At 44.7% G+C, this 15,699-nt stretch overlaps 1 protein-coding gene across 4 annotated transcripts; it reads right to left on the bottom strand.

The window, feature by feature from the left end:
• Positions 1-2,554: 2,554 nt before the first annotated feature.
• LOC120646903 lies at positions 2,555-11,261 on the bottom strand. 4 transcript variants are annotated; one of them, XM_039923434.1, is made up of 9 exons: positions 10,709-11,261; positions 9,238-9,426; positions 8,953-9,045; positions 8,578-8,760; positions 8,403-8,505; positions 8,143-8,328; positions 6,856-8,000; positions 5,031-5,644; positions 2,555-3,152 (listed from the first exon to the last, which is right to left on the bottom strand). In XM_039923434.1, the coding sequence occupies exons 1-9, from the start codon at positions 10,907-10,909 to the stop codon at positions 3,131-3,133; spliced, it is 2,736 nt and encodes a 911-aa protein (XP_039779368.1). In that variant the 5' UTR covers positions 10,910-11,261; the 3' UTR covers positions 2,555-3,130. The 4 variants fall into 4 exon arrangements, with proteins under 4 accessions (XP_039779368.1, XP_039779367.1, XP_039779370.1 ...); XM_039923433.1 differs by having other exon boundaries at positions 5,031-5,647; positions 10,709-11,260; XM_039923436.1 differs by having other exon boundaries at positions 2,555-3,887; positions 10,709-11,260.
• Between the last annotated feature and the right edge of the window lie 4,438 nt (positions 11,262-15,699).

The following is a 15,699-nucleotide window of genomic DNA, read 5'->3' as shown; positions in this document are numbered from 1 at the left end:
GACAATGAACAACTACATAAGTGCTAGATTAAACGAAGTGTTATTAGCTTATAACTATAAATATACTAGTGGCTGGTGCTGATTTGTTGTGAGAAAAAAATAATATTGGTTGGTTGGAGAAGCAACCAGCATAACAGAGAGGGAGGGGGAGCCTAGTATGGGCACCACCGTGCTCCACCAGTGCTTGTGAAGAATGTTCCCTATGTTTTACGGTGTGCAAGAAAACTGCATTGTTGGTCTTAACTAGGAGTGGTAAAGAGTCGTCAAATTTTGCTTAGATAATCTAAAGGTCTGGTCCTAAAAGGACCAGACTTTAATTTTACAATTTTGAGCTAAAAAATTTAAAGGTCAAGTTGAGCACTAGGTTGTTATCAAACTTCCGTCCCTCCTGTCCAGCTGCCAATATTCATTTCATACCCCTAGCACAATCTGTTATCTTTCCGGCTAGACTATAAGGGTAACCTCAGGTTCCCACGTAAGAACTACTTTCCGATCTGGATGGTCGCGAGCGAAGTTCCAATCCAGCAATCACAATGAGCACCATTCCTCGTGGCATTCAAATGCTGACCTTAGTTTTTGCCATCACCGCGAAAGAAATGCTTTGTTGCCCGAGCAAAGAGCACTTTTGTCAGAGATACACAACATCATCCGCAATTTTCCACACTAACAACATCGATCCGTGCATCTCTGTAAAATCATATGGCGCTTTATGCAGCTGTCAGTTAAGTTTCCACTTGTGATAATCTTTCTGCTGATAGTCCTACTAGGATGTCTCTGCAAGTGCCGCTGTTCTGGTCCTGTGACGTTTTTGTTTGAACTGCCATCATTTTTTATCCGGAACCGGTTCCTCTGCAGTACTGCAGAGGGACTCGGTGCCACTGACCTGCGGGCCCCATGGTTCAGGGGGCCACAGGTCAGTGGGAGAGTCTCCCTGCAGTACTGCAGAGGAGACTCATCCTTTTGATCCTCTACTTCGCTTAATCCCAGCTTCAATTGGCTTGTTAGAGAGATCTTCGATTATACCGGCTTGAATTGGCTTGTTAGAGAGATCTTCGCTTGATTTGCCATTAGATCGTACGCTCTCTTAAATTAACAATCTCCTATTCAAATAATCTATTTAAGACTTTCGATTGGATCTACATCCATCGAGTTCAACCCTACCGGGCCATATTCTAACCTACGATTTTTGTGGATGATGGACCTTCTGCACCTTCTCTGAAACCTCGTTCTAAAATTCTCATCCTGACAAAGTTATTCGCTGAGGACTGCCCATAAACACCAAGGTCTATGAAGGAGGTCATATGTTGAATCATGGTGGTTTACTGGTATCTTATACAGTACATAGCAACCTCTATTACCACATCTAAGCCTACTGCATGATTTATCGTCCAGAAATCTACAACATAGGAATTAGTTGCAGCAGCATCTTAACGATTGGTACATATACTCAAGGCCTTTTTTACCTGGGCATATAGGTAGCCGTCAGTCTACCGATTGATACCATTATAGTACATATCTTATCTTTCTTTCGTATCAAAATTTTTTCAAGCATTATCGTACCATCTTAATATAACAATACTTGAAATCGCTTAAATTTTCATTTTTGGAAAAAAAAAAGAAACCCCACCATCTGAGCAATTAAAGGCAATAGGTGTGGTTAGTATAGCTACTATTATTGCCTATATTGTTGAAATTTGTTGGGTCAAATCAGTCAAGAAAGATTGACCCAGTAGAAGGATACTTTGTGCTAGTCTGAATGAGTCATAGGAGATCAAAAACTGTTGGGCAGAAAGGACACAACAGGTTCATAGTTGTTCAACCACTTAATGTTTTAGAGGATGTTAAATAAGAAGATGCTTTTCGTGCTTGTGAAGGTCCTTCCGATTTGAGTAGTGCAGCTGTGCCTCATCTCCATGCCATGGAATTTGGGAAAGTCGTAACTCTATAATTGTGACACTGATTAACCCGATGGCATAACATCAGCTGAATCTAATTTCGGTAATCCACTTTGCCTTTTGTCTAAGTGAAAATTGATTGACTTGTACTTCTAAGTTAGGTAGTAAATTACTAATGCCAAATGCTCTACCATTTAACAGTACACAAATAGCCAAAACCATCAACGTTTGACATAAATTAGCAGCCTAGCAGGTACTACTCACAAGTGAGGGAAGAAACAACTACTTCAAGAACATAAGAGTGAAAGCAGCAAAGTATAAGTCGCATACGAATTGTAGTTCAATCTATCCACTGCAGAAGCTATTTCGTAAGGCGATAAGCCTAGAACTAGCACACTGATGCACCAATCAAGTTGAAACTTGAAATATATGTGGCTTGATTGGCTTTTTTGTCTTATACTCTCTAATGCACAGATGCACAGGAATGCTTTACTATTTAGTATCATAAGATCAAGCACCAACATATCTACACACCAATTTCACATAATAGAAACTGGTCAAAACAAAACGCTATTAACAACACCATCTAATGGATCAATATGTATTCAAGAGTTTCATTCATTATGAGTTGCAACAACATATTCTTTAAGTCAAATATATAACATGCACACCAAAGCATCCACCCTTTTATTTTTCCCAGTATCGTAAGAAGCCCATTAAGCATTCACATTACAACACGACGATATGGGGCATAGACACTCATTAGTCATTACATCATATCATAGTCATAGACTGGAAACTGTTGAAAATTCCACAACTTGCAAATATTAAATAGGACAAGGGACTGACCGAACACAGGCAAGTCCTTCCCGAACCATGACATGGCAAAAGATTAATCACACCGCTGCGGCGCTTCCTCAAGAAACCCTTCTGCAAGCTTCAAGAAATCACCCATGACACCCTCACTCTCCCCCATCCTTTTTGTTCATGAAACCCTGTGCCAGCTTCAGGTAATCCCCAATACCACCACCCTCTGTCTCATCATCACCATGTTTCTTCTTCTTGTCATCTTTCTCCTTGCCATACTTCCCTCCACTGTGGCTACTAGTCTTCTTGTACCCCTCATCCTCATATCTCCCCCCAGAATGCCCACTAGGCTTCTTCTTGTAGTCATCTTCGTCGTACCTTCCTCCGTGGGTTCCACCACTGATGTATAATATTCTAAGGTTTTACGGTCACAGAACAGAATGGTAGTTTCTGTTCAGAAACCCAGTCAAATTGGATCTGTCAAAATTTCAAAAGATACCCTAAAAGCAATTGATGCATTGGAATGCACCCAGGCAGCAATACTGGTGGAAATTATAACACACTGAACGCACATATGGAACAAAAAAGAAAAAAAATCATCTTTTACGCGTAAGAGTATTGTCCCTCCAGCTAAAACACAACGAGAATTTGTCACCTAGGATTCACCTAACTCCTAGTGCACCTAAGCGAAAAGTTTGTTGTATGTGTTACATGATCTTGATCCTACCTAGAAACGAGAACTCATTAATATCTTTCAGTTACAAATCACCAGATAATGCCCCGATCATGGTAGTTAAAACCCAGTGCTTCTTCAAGATCTTATTTGATTTTGATGCAGAAATGTTTCTGCTCCATTCAACTTAATACCGTATTCTTGAGAAGACTGTCATAATTCCTGGGTGTTACAGTTCCATGCTTTGTTCTGAAGATTGTTGCTTCGATTCCAGGAAGCTTCATAACTACTGGGACTGGTAAACTCTTTTGATGGTATTCACTATTTAGTGCTTGTGAGAAATCAGAAAGCATCATGAAAACCAGCTAGAGCACATTCTTGTTTTTGTTGTTGGCTGCTGATGGCCCAACCATCTGAACCCGTGCAGGACATGATCACGAGTAGTGGAGCAAAATGTTACTATCGCAGGGCTTCAATGCCAGAACCAAGTCACCATGCCATCATTCAACTACCTTCAAAGTGAACAGAGAAATAAATTTCAGCTTGGTAACAGCAAATGCTGCTAAATATTTAAAAGTAAATACATAGATCAATTCATGGATCCAAATTGCACGGCTGATGACATAATTATGCATTGCAAACATATTCCCAGATGTGTACTAGTTTAACACGGTTATGCGTTAATTTCATCCTTTGAAACTGGTTACCAAGAAAAATTTAACTAATTACTACCGACTGCTATGGGTGCCAATTCAACAAACTTACACTATTAAATACTTTGGACTTAATGAAGACTACAGGCGACAGAAAATGAGCACACATTGAGAATATATGCATTTGAGGTTTCTGGCATTATCACCATAACAATAATGAACTGAGTAATCATGGAAGAATTATCAATTTTCAGTATAAACTCTGAAAGGTCCATGGAGAAACAAAAATTAAATTAAACAATACCTAACTTTATTTCTGTGACTTGCATATACTATATTATTTACCCTTTATTTTTTCCTCAATCACATGAAATATGAAGCCGACTATCTCTTCAATCCACATTCTACAACACATGAGCATGTAAATTCATTGTCTGCTAATTTCAGCTATAGTTCATAACTTACTAGTGGCAACTGTTATCATGCATTTACTCTGCTTATATATACAAGCATACTAGTGGCGGCAGCGATCTCCTACTTGGCGGCGGCCAGTGGTTGGGGTGGTGGCGGCGCCATGAGGGGAGGCGGCTGCTAGGGCTAGGGTAAGGTGAGCGGAAGCGAGAGGTCACGGGTCGTGACGGTCTCTTGATACCATGATAGCGAGGGAATTCACGCAATATGATTCACTGTATTCCAACGAGAGGATACGTTACATATACAGGCAAGTCACCGCATGATTATCTCCTGATTTATAGAACAATATCAGAGATAGTCAATGGGGATTGCCAGGCGTGATGGCCTGTGATGGCGCAGCCCCAACTCTGGGCGCACATCAAGGAGGCCAGTACCTAGTCAGACTAATGACCAGGACCCCTAGACTAATAGGCAATAGTCTCTACTCTAACACTTATACATTTATGATTTGGATTTTTCAGACTGCTCATACTTAAAACATTGAAAATAGAAACAGTGATGAACAAAGAATATAGTAACAAGCACTACCTGCTGGGCTGAGGTGAGGACGGTTGATCAGGAGAGGAATGAGAGGAACCACCCCTATATGGACCACGCCTTTGCCCATAAAACCCATTAGGCATCACTTCATGTGTCGACCGTGGTATGTCATCACCATCTGCTGCGGGAAGTGGCCCAAGAGAACCAAATTCAATTGGCTCAGATGAGGATGCACCAGGATTTGTGCCTGGTTCATAGGAGTACACCATAAAAAATGGTGGTCCTGGAGGGCCAGATAAAGCACCAGTACCATTTAAAGTTGTAGATTGTGGTGTATAAACTTCATGCGCTATGTTCCCTTGTTTGTGCATAGAGCTTGCGGATCCAAAAGATTGGCCCTGCACAAGATATTGAGAGCTTGCCTCATGCCTGTACGAGTCATTTCTATAAGTTCGCCGTGGCCTATCAGGCTGACTCTCATCATTGGTCTGTCTATCAGACCGCATGCCAGACCTCTCCGACTGACTACGTCCATAGCTGCGGTTTGGGTTTCGTTGTTTTGAGTTTATCCAGCCTCCTTCCTTGTCACCATAATCACTCCTGTCACCATTATAACCCCCTCTGTAGTTTCTTGAATTTGAGTGCCGATCCCTATACGGAACCTTCTGAACAGAAACCACATAATTGACGGCTTAGTATTTCGCAGTCCACACTAATAATTTCATAAATCATTGCTTAATAAATCTCTATTGAAAAAAAAAGAAATCATTGTGCCTAGAGGAAGAGAAGGTAGAACTATATAAAGAAAACCTACCGCACCCATATTCCAAATATATCTTAATTCAATTATGAAAATAACTCATTAAATTTTTTTCATATCCCACAATTAGACATAATACACATAGCTGATGATTCTTTGTCATGATTAAACACTCTAAACATTGCATTAAGTTTAAGACCTCCAGGCACATCCCTATGGGGCTACAAATCATTATCAATGTGGCTAGGGCCTAGACAATCTTATCATCAAAATTTTGAAGCTTATTAATGAGCTGGCTAAAATATTACTGTTTGTTTTACGAAGTTGTTAGCCTAGGTTGGCCATAAAGAAGCTCCGCCCTCAATGCCAAGTTATGATGCTATGATTTCAGTCTGTTTCAAGACTATGACTCACAAGCTTATCTGGACTTCTGGAGTGCATCTGTGCATACTCCTTATAGTGCTCAAAGCGCCAAAATTGTTTCTAGCACAAGCTTCAGGATAATTACACAGCTGGATCCGACAAAACTGTTTCTAGCATACGAGCTTCAGAATGAACTACTCCGACTTATAATAATTAAAACAAGGTAGCACAGACCTATTTTCACCAATAAGCGACTCAAAGATAGCAACATGACAGAAAACAGTCTGCTGCTTGTGTCCATACTCTGGAGCCCAAGCTCTATGATATACATTACGACGTAAAGGGAATCTTTCCATGAATCTAACAGGTAGAGTTAAAAATCTTATTAGCAAGTAAAAACTTCGAAATTTACCAAAGTGATCTAGCAGAATCCAACTATGAATAGTTACGATCTTCAGTTTAGCAATTGAATCATTTAAAGAGGCGCTCCATGAAAAAGAAGGATTTGGCTACATCGGATAATAATTTATAGTAACTCAGTAGGAAAACCGCCCATGCATCAACGTTTAAATCAGTACAAACTTTTGACAAGTACAGTTACGTTGGTGTTGCTTACCCACATATAAAAAATGTACTGCTTATAATACCATAAATGATCAAGCTTGTAAAGTTTCCATTTTTCTAATATACTATTACTAAAAAGTTGTCTAAGCATGAGATAAGACACTGAAAGATATTTTGTATTCTTACAGGATTTGGAAAGTAGGTTCCTGTGCCTCCACGGTATCTTGGTGCATCTTCTCCATAGTTATGGAGAACGCCAGTACCTCTTTGCGTAGATTGTTGCAGAGGTATCACAGGAAATAATCGTTGACCAGGGTGGACCATCTGTGCCCAGTTAGCATTTGCTGCAGGACGTCTTGCAGGCCCATCCCATGCACCATGGGATTGCAAATACATTTGTGGGACCGGAAAAGGGTATAGAACAGGACCTACAGGACGAGCATTCTGGCAGAGTCGCCCATACTGCAAATTGTGCCAATGGCTAATGAAATCACTGCTCAAGATGTCAGGATTGTGTTCCCTGGATGGCTCAGTCATAGTACTGCATGATGCTGTTGAGGTAGCATAGGAATCTGGTTGGTCAACATCATTGAGCAAACTAAAACTTTGACCCGCAATATTGGCAGAAAGCTGATCAATTCCTTCGCTTCTCTCAAACTGGGGACCACAACCATCGCTATTCCGTGGAGCATAAGGGAGCACAACAAAAGGAACTGGTGGACCTGTTGGAACAGTCAGTCCAGAGCTATCAGCTTGCCTCTGCTGTGGGGAACCAATAAGAAAAGGTGCAAACACAGGATTAGGCATGCCGGTTTGAGTTGGATAAACATCATTTTCTACTTGACTAGTTCGTGATTGTGTTTGAAAAGAATCAGGCCCTGCTACTATCTCAGAAGCTTCATTAACTGTTTGGTGCTGGGCATGAGAAATAGAAGGATTAACTGTTGTTGGCGGAGCATGACAATGTAGGTCACTTTTCTGTATTGACTGAGAAGAAGGATCAGGATAACTATGACAAACTCCAGTGAGATTATCTTGATCTGCATGAAGATTGTCCTGATTAGCAAGAAGCTTAGGACTTTCAACTTTTTTCTTGAATGCTGTTACACTTTTGTGACTGTTTGACACTACAGTAGGAACAACTTTCATAGGCCGCACATCAACCAGACTTTGGGTAGGCACATCAGGACGACTTCCACTCCCATATCTTATCCATGTATTTGTGAAAAACTGATTCAATTCAATAACTAAATTTTCTTTAGGACATTCAAGTAACTTTCCAAGCCTTTTCGCCCCATATGCAAAAGCACTGCGTATTCTAAACAAATTGCCTGCAGAACAAAATGTCAACTCAACAGGTGAAACATTTTTGTTGTTCTTGTACAGATAAAACATCCCATAGAACGTAACAAAAGCAAAGATTATTGTGTTCAATTCACTAATAAATTGATTTAAAGTAGGTTTGTAAGGTACCTTTGCTGACACTTCTTCCAAGATTATTGTTTGTGCGTAAAGGATCAATAATATTGAAGTGTTTGGAAACAAATGGTTGACCCTTATTCTCCTGGGTGCGAGGCACAACTCCATACGCAACACTACAGGTATCCAGGAAGGACTTGTTCAGCAACAATTCACCACTATCCATCCGCGGAGGTTCAGCTGCATGATATAACATTAATGATAAAAAACAACAACCACTGATCTACCAAAACAAAGTGACAGGTATATATTACCTGTCATATCTGGAAGTGAACTTATAGGAACTGGGCCCCGCAAGCTCAAACAAAATTTCTCCCAATCAAAGTTGCTGAAAAATTCTAAGAAACGGTACAAAACCTGCACATGCATAAACAGAAAATAAGAATTGGCTTCATGTCAGGATATCCGAAAGACAAGAGAGTAAGTCACCTCAAGAGGTCCAGTAAAAGAATTGTTGAATACATGAAATATGTACAGAACCAGCATCTCCAATGCGTAAGTAGATATAAGGCCATGGTGAGCTCCAAGAATACGACTCTCATAGAAACACCATGCCTTTATCAATATGATACTCCGCTTGAATAGATGATTTCGGCTGATCAAGTTGTCGATCTATTGAAATGCAGAAACATTAGAAGAGGTACAGACAGAAAAATCAAGCATATTTGAACAAGGTACTAGACGCAACAAGCACAGTTATTCAACTCAATATAAATTTCTTACAGTATTAACATACAAATGGTAAACTTTGACCAACTTGTCTGCATATACAAATAAAGCTAGATTTTGAAAATAAGAACACACCTCTTCAAGAAAACAAAGTGTACATAGTCCACCAACTTGATTAAATGAGATGTCGACAACAATGTTTTCCACAATACACTTAATAATCTTGACCTGTGCAGGTTACATGAAAAAACACAAATGAATGAAAAAAATAATCCAAGTGTCAAATCATTAAGGGTGTCATTATCTGATTATCCCAAAAATAAGATAAGGTAGGGGAGTGAGAAAATGGCATCGGATGCATGTTATGTAAAAAGAAGTGTCTTCAAATGCATAATCCTCCAAAATCATAGGGAAAAATACCTCTGCCTGAATATACTGGACTTCTTTTACATGAAATTCAGCATTTTCACTCTTCTCTTCACGCTCCAATGCATCCCGGACAAGGTTTGCCCAAATCTCTTTTAATTCTTCACTATTACCAAAAGCAGTGACATCAATATCTCCATCAGGTAAGTAAGTCTTGAGAGGGACTGAACCAAAGGTAAAAACCTGTAGAGATAACAAGATCAACTCTCTGTAAAGCACATTTAATCAACTGAATAATTGAACACTGAAGATAAGGACAAGGATCTTCCAAAATGCTAGGGCAAAATTCCCCTTACATGCATAAGACTTACAGAAAAGTCTATTTCAATCATCCAATCCAAGAAACATGAAATAAGGTAAAAGTGGTGACTCAATACACCTGCTAGGCGGTATACCAAATGCCCACCAGACAAGCCATGATTGACATTCACATATTGCTATGGTTTATGACTACCAAACAGGAATTACTAGAACTCTTCTGGCTAAGACATGCAAGTTTTTCATTTTATACTATTGGCAGAGACCAGCTCTGTGGTTCGACAAAACTTCAGTAACATGGTACTGGAAGTGTGCAACGCCCCATTGTTAGAATTATTGTACAGCCCACTGGGCCTTGGCTTTGGCTGCCGCACAGGCCTGTTGCCGTGCGTGCGCCCTAGGGGTGCTTAGATAGATTGGTCTCTAGATTAGGCAAGGGTCTCCATTGATTGGTTTAGTTTCCATAACCCTAGGACATCCTTGCCTAATCTAGAGATCAGTCTATCTAAGCACCCCTAGGGTGCATGCACGTCAACAGGCCTGTGCGGCAGCCAAAACCAAGGCCCAGTGGGCTGTCTACAATACTTCTAACATCCATGTCACAGGAATACATATAAATACGGAAATACAATTCGACTACACAATGTCCAGAATCTCTATTCCTACTCTTCACCTAACTGACTTTATTTTGCCAATCATCCCCACTGTTTGAAACTTGATGATTCTAAACAGGTTGTCAAATATCAGATGTGCAAGCATGGGTGTCATGTGACCAGCACCCAGTGTTTTAAAGGGGGTAAGGCGAGGCGAGGCCAGCTGGGTACGCCTGGACGCTTAGGCGGCGCCTAGGCGACAAGGCGCCACTGTAACCCAAGGCGAGCTGGGTCTGCCTGGACGCCTAGGCGACGCCTTTGAAACACTGCCAGCACCCCTCCTTTTCTTCTGTAACAACAGGCCACCATTTCCAACGAGCTCTCGCTCCAGACAAACATTTGAGAAACTGAATGAGAAGTATCGCATATTGACTATTGCCCTCTATGCAGAGCAACCATTTAGTTTAGTCATTTTAACAGTCTCATCTATCCATCCACACATCAGTCCTCCCCAGTCCCCACCATATACAAGAGCCTTCTACTTCAGACAGACGCTAATCCCTATTACTACCTGCGGGGAGCAATCGGACCACTTTGGTATCCAGGTACAATACCTGGCACGAGAGGCAGTTCATGATAAGTCGCTGCACGTAGTGGTAGACGGCGAGCCTCCGGCCCTCGGAGTGCTCGTTGGGCTGGATGCGCGCGATCAGCTCCGCCGTGCGGCCCTCCACGACCGCCCAGCGCTCGGGGTCGAGCCGCCGCGTCACTCCGGCGGATGCATTGGGCAGGAGCCCGTTGGGCACCATCGCCATGCGCGCGCCAACCAATGCACCCTCCACCTCCGTCTGGTGGAGCCAAAACCCTAGACCCTGACACCAGCAGCAGCCGATCGCGGAGCACCCCCCCAGCAGCGGGCTACAGCGGCGACGGAGCAGCCGTCCCCGGCGCGAATCGAGCCGGGTCAGTGGAACACCGAGAGGCGGGCGTGCAGAAAAGCTAGCGCCAGGGATGGATCGACGCGGTCGTGGGGAGACGGAGCGGCGGCGGCGGCGGCGGCGATGAGGGAAGGGGCCAGCGCCTCGTCGGGGGTTTGATTTGGGAAGGTGGGGCGGAGACAGGAGACGTGCGGTGCGGTGCGGTGCCGGTGCGGTCGGTGTTTGGTTTGGGCCTCGCGGGGATGTGCCGAGGAAGACTTCGATGAGGCGTGACCGCGTGGGCAAAGTGTGCTTTGGGCTCGAGGTCTCGAGCAGGTGCAGCTGCCGTGCTACGCGGTCGAGACTGGAGCGTGTTGAATGGGTATTTTGGATTTTAAGAAGTTTTGCTTTGCGATTGGATTGAATTCATATGTAAAACCTAATTCTTAATTATTTATTAGGGCATACAGATCTGATGACAACTTAAATATTCGATATATTGAAACACAATTATGACTCGAAACATTAGTAATTGATGGTCATTCCTATATATAAATCCATATAATTTGAATGTACTAAAGAATAATTTGAATTGGAAACACTTCAAATCCATATTACGTCTACCTCTGCATTCATATTCATCCACCAATACATTATAAAGATAGGAATGTACATATTATTGTGATTAATTTAGTAGCTGCTAAGAATTTCTCTAACAGCTGACGATATCCTTTTGTCATATATGGAGGAGGGGGAGTGAGAGACCGAGAAAAAGAAGCTTGCTAGCATGTCAACAAGAGCTGAACATTGAGTAAACGATATTTTTATCTCTTTCTCCCACGTCCTTCCATGCACAATTCCAGATTTTCCATACATAATTCAGTAATGATTTCACCAGCGTTGTTGAGAACGATCTAACTATAGCGGCGTTGCGATTATGATTGTAGCAATCCATCAGCAGCTACGACAGGTACAACAACTTTAATAGTTTTAGTCGGGCAAAACCATACGCAACATCCGCAGCATGAGTATCTAGGGTGCAGCTGCATCATAAACCGTCGAAAGAAACAAATTGACACTAAGAGTAGAAAATATTTCCAATAAAAATTAAAAACTTTTCTCACTTGCACTATTTGCTTACATGCCGCGCTCGCACGTCACCTGCCCGTGCGCCCGTACCCACGCGCTCCGCGTGCCCAGGATGCCCGCCGCGCCGCTCGTCGCTGCCTGACTCGTCTCGTCACCTGCGCTCGCCGCGCCGCCCGCCGTCGAGCACGACGTCGCCGCCCGAGCCGCACTGTCCGCGAACAGCACGACGACAGGCACAGCAACCGGCCCCCTCCTCCACGTGCTCGACGACGTCCTCGACGCCCACGCCGCCGCCCTTTGCACGCCTCGTCCTCGCAGCCGCTAGGCGCCATCGCCTCCACGACGCCGCGCCGGCCCCAGCCACCATTACTGCCCGTGCGCAGAGCACCGGCCGGCCATCGGCGCCCCCCTCTCCACCGCCTCTCCCTGCCTATAAAAGGGTCCTCGGCGTCGCCCTCGCTCCCACAACCCCGGCCGCCACCACCAGCGCCCCTCCCACTGCCCACAGCGCCGCCACCACCACCATAGCCGCCGCCTCCCGCCGGCCATCGCGGAGCCGCCTCCTCACTCCACCCCAGCCCGAGCCAAGGTGGGGAATCGAACCCCCTCACTCTCCTCTCCCTTTTCCCCTCCTTCACGGCCTCCCTAGTGCCCCCAAGGCCGCCGGCCCAAGGCCGCGCCCCCCTGTTCTGCAGGTCAGGAGGTAGAAAAAGGTCACTTTTGTGCAGAGCCCCCTCCTCATTTTTCTTTTTCTTTAAGAACCCCCTCTTCTTTAATCATTTTGCAAAGAAAACCCTCTCTTTTATTTTGTTAGAGAATTAGTCCCTCCACCCTATAAAATAATTCCAGAAAGGCCCCTACCCCTTTCCAGAGTAGTTCAGATGTTTCCAAAAATTATAATCAAGTCCTTTGCCTTTCCCAAATAATTACAAACAAGTCCCTGAACTCCGGTGTAAGCCCTAAACCTTTATAGAACCTATCATTTCATGAGCCAAACAATCTCCGATCGACCCGAAACAATACCACGCCAATTCTAACATAGTTTTGGCCATGCCATTAGGAAACCGCCCAAAAATATTACTTCTACCCCCATATCTCAATTGTTTCCGATTCGAGCTCAACGATAAAACTTTTATTTCTTTTTTTTGATTGTGTGTTTGTTTCTATGTGTCGTAGACCATGGTGTGAACGAGGGAGAACCCGTCGACGAGCAGTACTGCGATCAAGCGAACGAGGATCAGTTCCGCGACCCCGAACCCGAAGGACAGTACCTCAAGCAGGACTTCCCGGAAGGCTTCGAAGACGGCAAGTTCAATTCCACCCTTTGATGCATGTTTTGTCCTAGTTTTTATAAACACAACCTATTGGCCTAATTTATAAAATTGCATATATTTTGCCTGCTGAAAACATAGTTGGATAGCCACCCCTTGATTTGTTATAACTATTCCTTGACCACCTAGATTAATGTCTGAATGTGTTTTGTTTGGACGTTAATCGTTGTTAGAACGCTTAGGACATTATACACAATACAACTTGTTTTATAAAGAAAATGTGTGCGTGTGTGGGAAGGGAGAAAAGTGGAATTTCGAAAGATGAGATTAGACGAGATGGATGACACTTCTGTGTGAATTGTAGAATGGTGTGCTCGTGCCTGTGTGGCAGGGCAAAGAAGGGAGATATCCATCTTGTCGCAATTAAGGACCGAGTTGGTGTGTCATCTCACCTAACTTCACTATCGTACAAACCACTCGACCGTTGTATGGGCAACGGCTTAGCATAAACCCCACTAGTTAGTCTGATAGCCATCAGGAGAGCTGAGAGCAACGGGTGATCAAGGAGAAGGGATTAGCTCTGTGTGACTTATACCCCGGTTAAAACCTCTGTGATAGGTCAATGACCCCTTGGTAGATCCCGTGATGGCTAGTCAGGTCTAGCTAAGGTGGGTAATGGCTTTGTTGGGATCTACACCGACACTACGGTGATCGAGCTGTGGTACCCCACTTGTGGATAAAGTTGCACACCTCTGCAGAGTTAAGAATCTATTCAAATAGACGTGCCCACGGTATTGGGCGAGTTACGGTGTGGTCACGCAACTAGTGTTTCTTTTGGGATGGGTTAGCGTGAGTTGTTTTGGAAAAATATCCGGCAGTTGTGCCGTGTGCTATGGCGGATGAGGAGTCCGGTAGCAACTTAAAACTTGGATCCTGTGTGGATCAACACTATGTGTTACTTGGTACAAGAAAACTTGCTTTGAAAATCCTTTCTTTTAAATGAACCCCTGCATCAAAATTTGTTTTCCGCAAATAAAACCCTAGCCTCATCCTTGATTTACCCTGTGCATTATATTCTGCTTATACCCCCTCCGTGGGTGTGGTTGGACTTGCTGAGTACGTTTGTACTCACCCCATTCTTAATTTTTACAAAAGAAGATTCAGACTTCGTTCCCGAAGACGTTGAGTAGAGGTTCCGTCCTGCACCCAGCCTTGCATGTGGATAGGGTCACCCGCAGGAAGTTCCGTATGGTGCAAGACTCCGATAACCCCCTTTTCGTAGTTAATATCGTTGTGTGTGTGTTAGTTGTTATCCTCGCGATAGTGGCGCTTCACTGCCCACTTCCGCGTAGAGTTGTACGGTGATGTACCATCTGATGTAATAAAAGTGTTATCAGCCTCCTGGGACTGATATTGTATCACTTTTAAGTCTTCTCTTATGAGGGGACGCTTCAGCGGCTCTCGCTGCGGCGGCGCAGGACACCAAGGATGGGGACGGCGCGGCGGCGGCGGCGCTCGGCTTTGTGAGCCTGGCTCTGGAGATGTCGCCGCGGTCAGAGGCGGCACTGGAGCTCCGAGCACGCGCGCTCCTCGTGCTGAGGCGCTACCGCAACGTCGCCGACATGCTCCGCGACTACATACCCAGCTGCGTTGGCAAGTCCTGCTCGGGCTCGGGCGACGACGCCACCACCTCCTCCTCGTCCTGTTCATCCGGCGTGGGGAGGGAAAGCAAGGAGCTTTATGCCATCATGTTGATGCCATTGGGGAACCGAATCCTCCTACTAGCATCAGCCAACTAACCATGCGTGCGGCGCGATTAGGAAGAGAAAGGGGGACGGTGCCTGGCGCTCGGCTCCGGCGGCAGCGCAGTCGCGGTGGGACGCGGTGTGCCGGCTGCGGGGCCGGCCGCAACGCACGCCCGCCACGGGCGATGCCGCGTCACGTCGCGTCGGGGCGGGGCGTCGTGGAGCAGGCGAGGCGAGGCGAGCGGCGGACGACGGGTGCGCTGCGGTGCGATGGCCCCTCCAATCAACCTGACACCCGCCGGCGTCGGCGCCGAAGAGGAGGCCCTGGTAGGCGCGGGTGCAGCGAAGAGGCAGGAACCGGAGGTAGGAGATGAAACTGACAAATGGACCCCACCTGACAGTGAGAGGATCCGTGGGACCCAGCTGTCGGAGGGGGAGAAGAGAGGAGGGATAGGAAGAACATTTCGCGTGGCGCTACGGACTGTGCGCCAACGTGTCATGCCTCTGTGGCGTGCCACGTCAGCCAAAGTGGTAAAAATATAAAAGCTATAGCTATAGTAGTGCTAAATCTGTAGGAGCTCTT

This window comes from Panicum virgatum, chromosome 9K (assembly GCF_016808335.1).
Source record: "Panicum virgatum strain AP13 chromosome 9K, P.virgatum_v5, whole genome shotgun sequence".
In the NCBI taxonomy this organism is placed as follows: domain Eukaryota; kingdom Viridiplantae; phylum Streptophyta; class Magnoliopsida; order Poales; family Poaceae; genus Panicum; species Panicum virgatum.
The sequence above is the reverse complement of the archived record's forward strand: the minus strand, read 5'-3'. Positions and strand labels throughout refer to the sequence as shown.

What these genes read in the sequence shown, in the direction of transcription:
- LOC120646903 (XM_039923433.1), bottom strand. Translation starts at nt 10,909, where the DNA reads ATGGCGATGGTGCCCAACGGGCTCCTGCCCAATGCATCCGCCGGAGTG. An exon ending in TCCAGTATATTCAGGCAGAG is followed by an intron (nt 9,046 to 9,237) that starts GTATTTTTCCCT and finishes TAACCTGCACAG; the next exon opens with GTCAAGATTATTAAGTGTAT. An exon ending in TGGAAGAAGTGTCAGCAAAG is followed by an intron (nt 8,001 to 8,142) that starts GTACCTTACAAA and finishes TTTGTTCTGCAG; the next exon opens with GCAATTTGTTTAGAATACGC.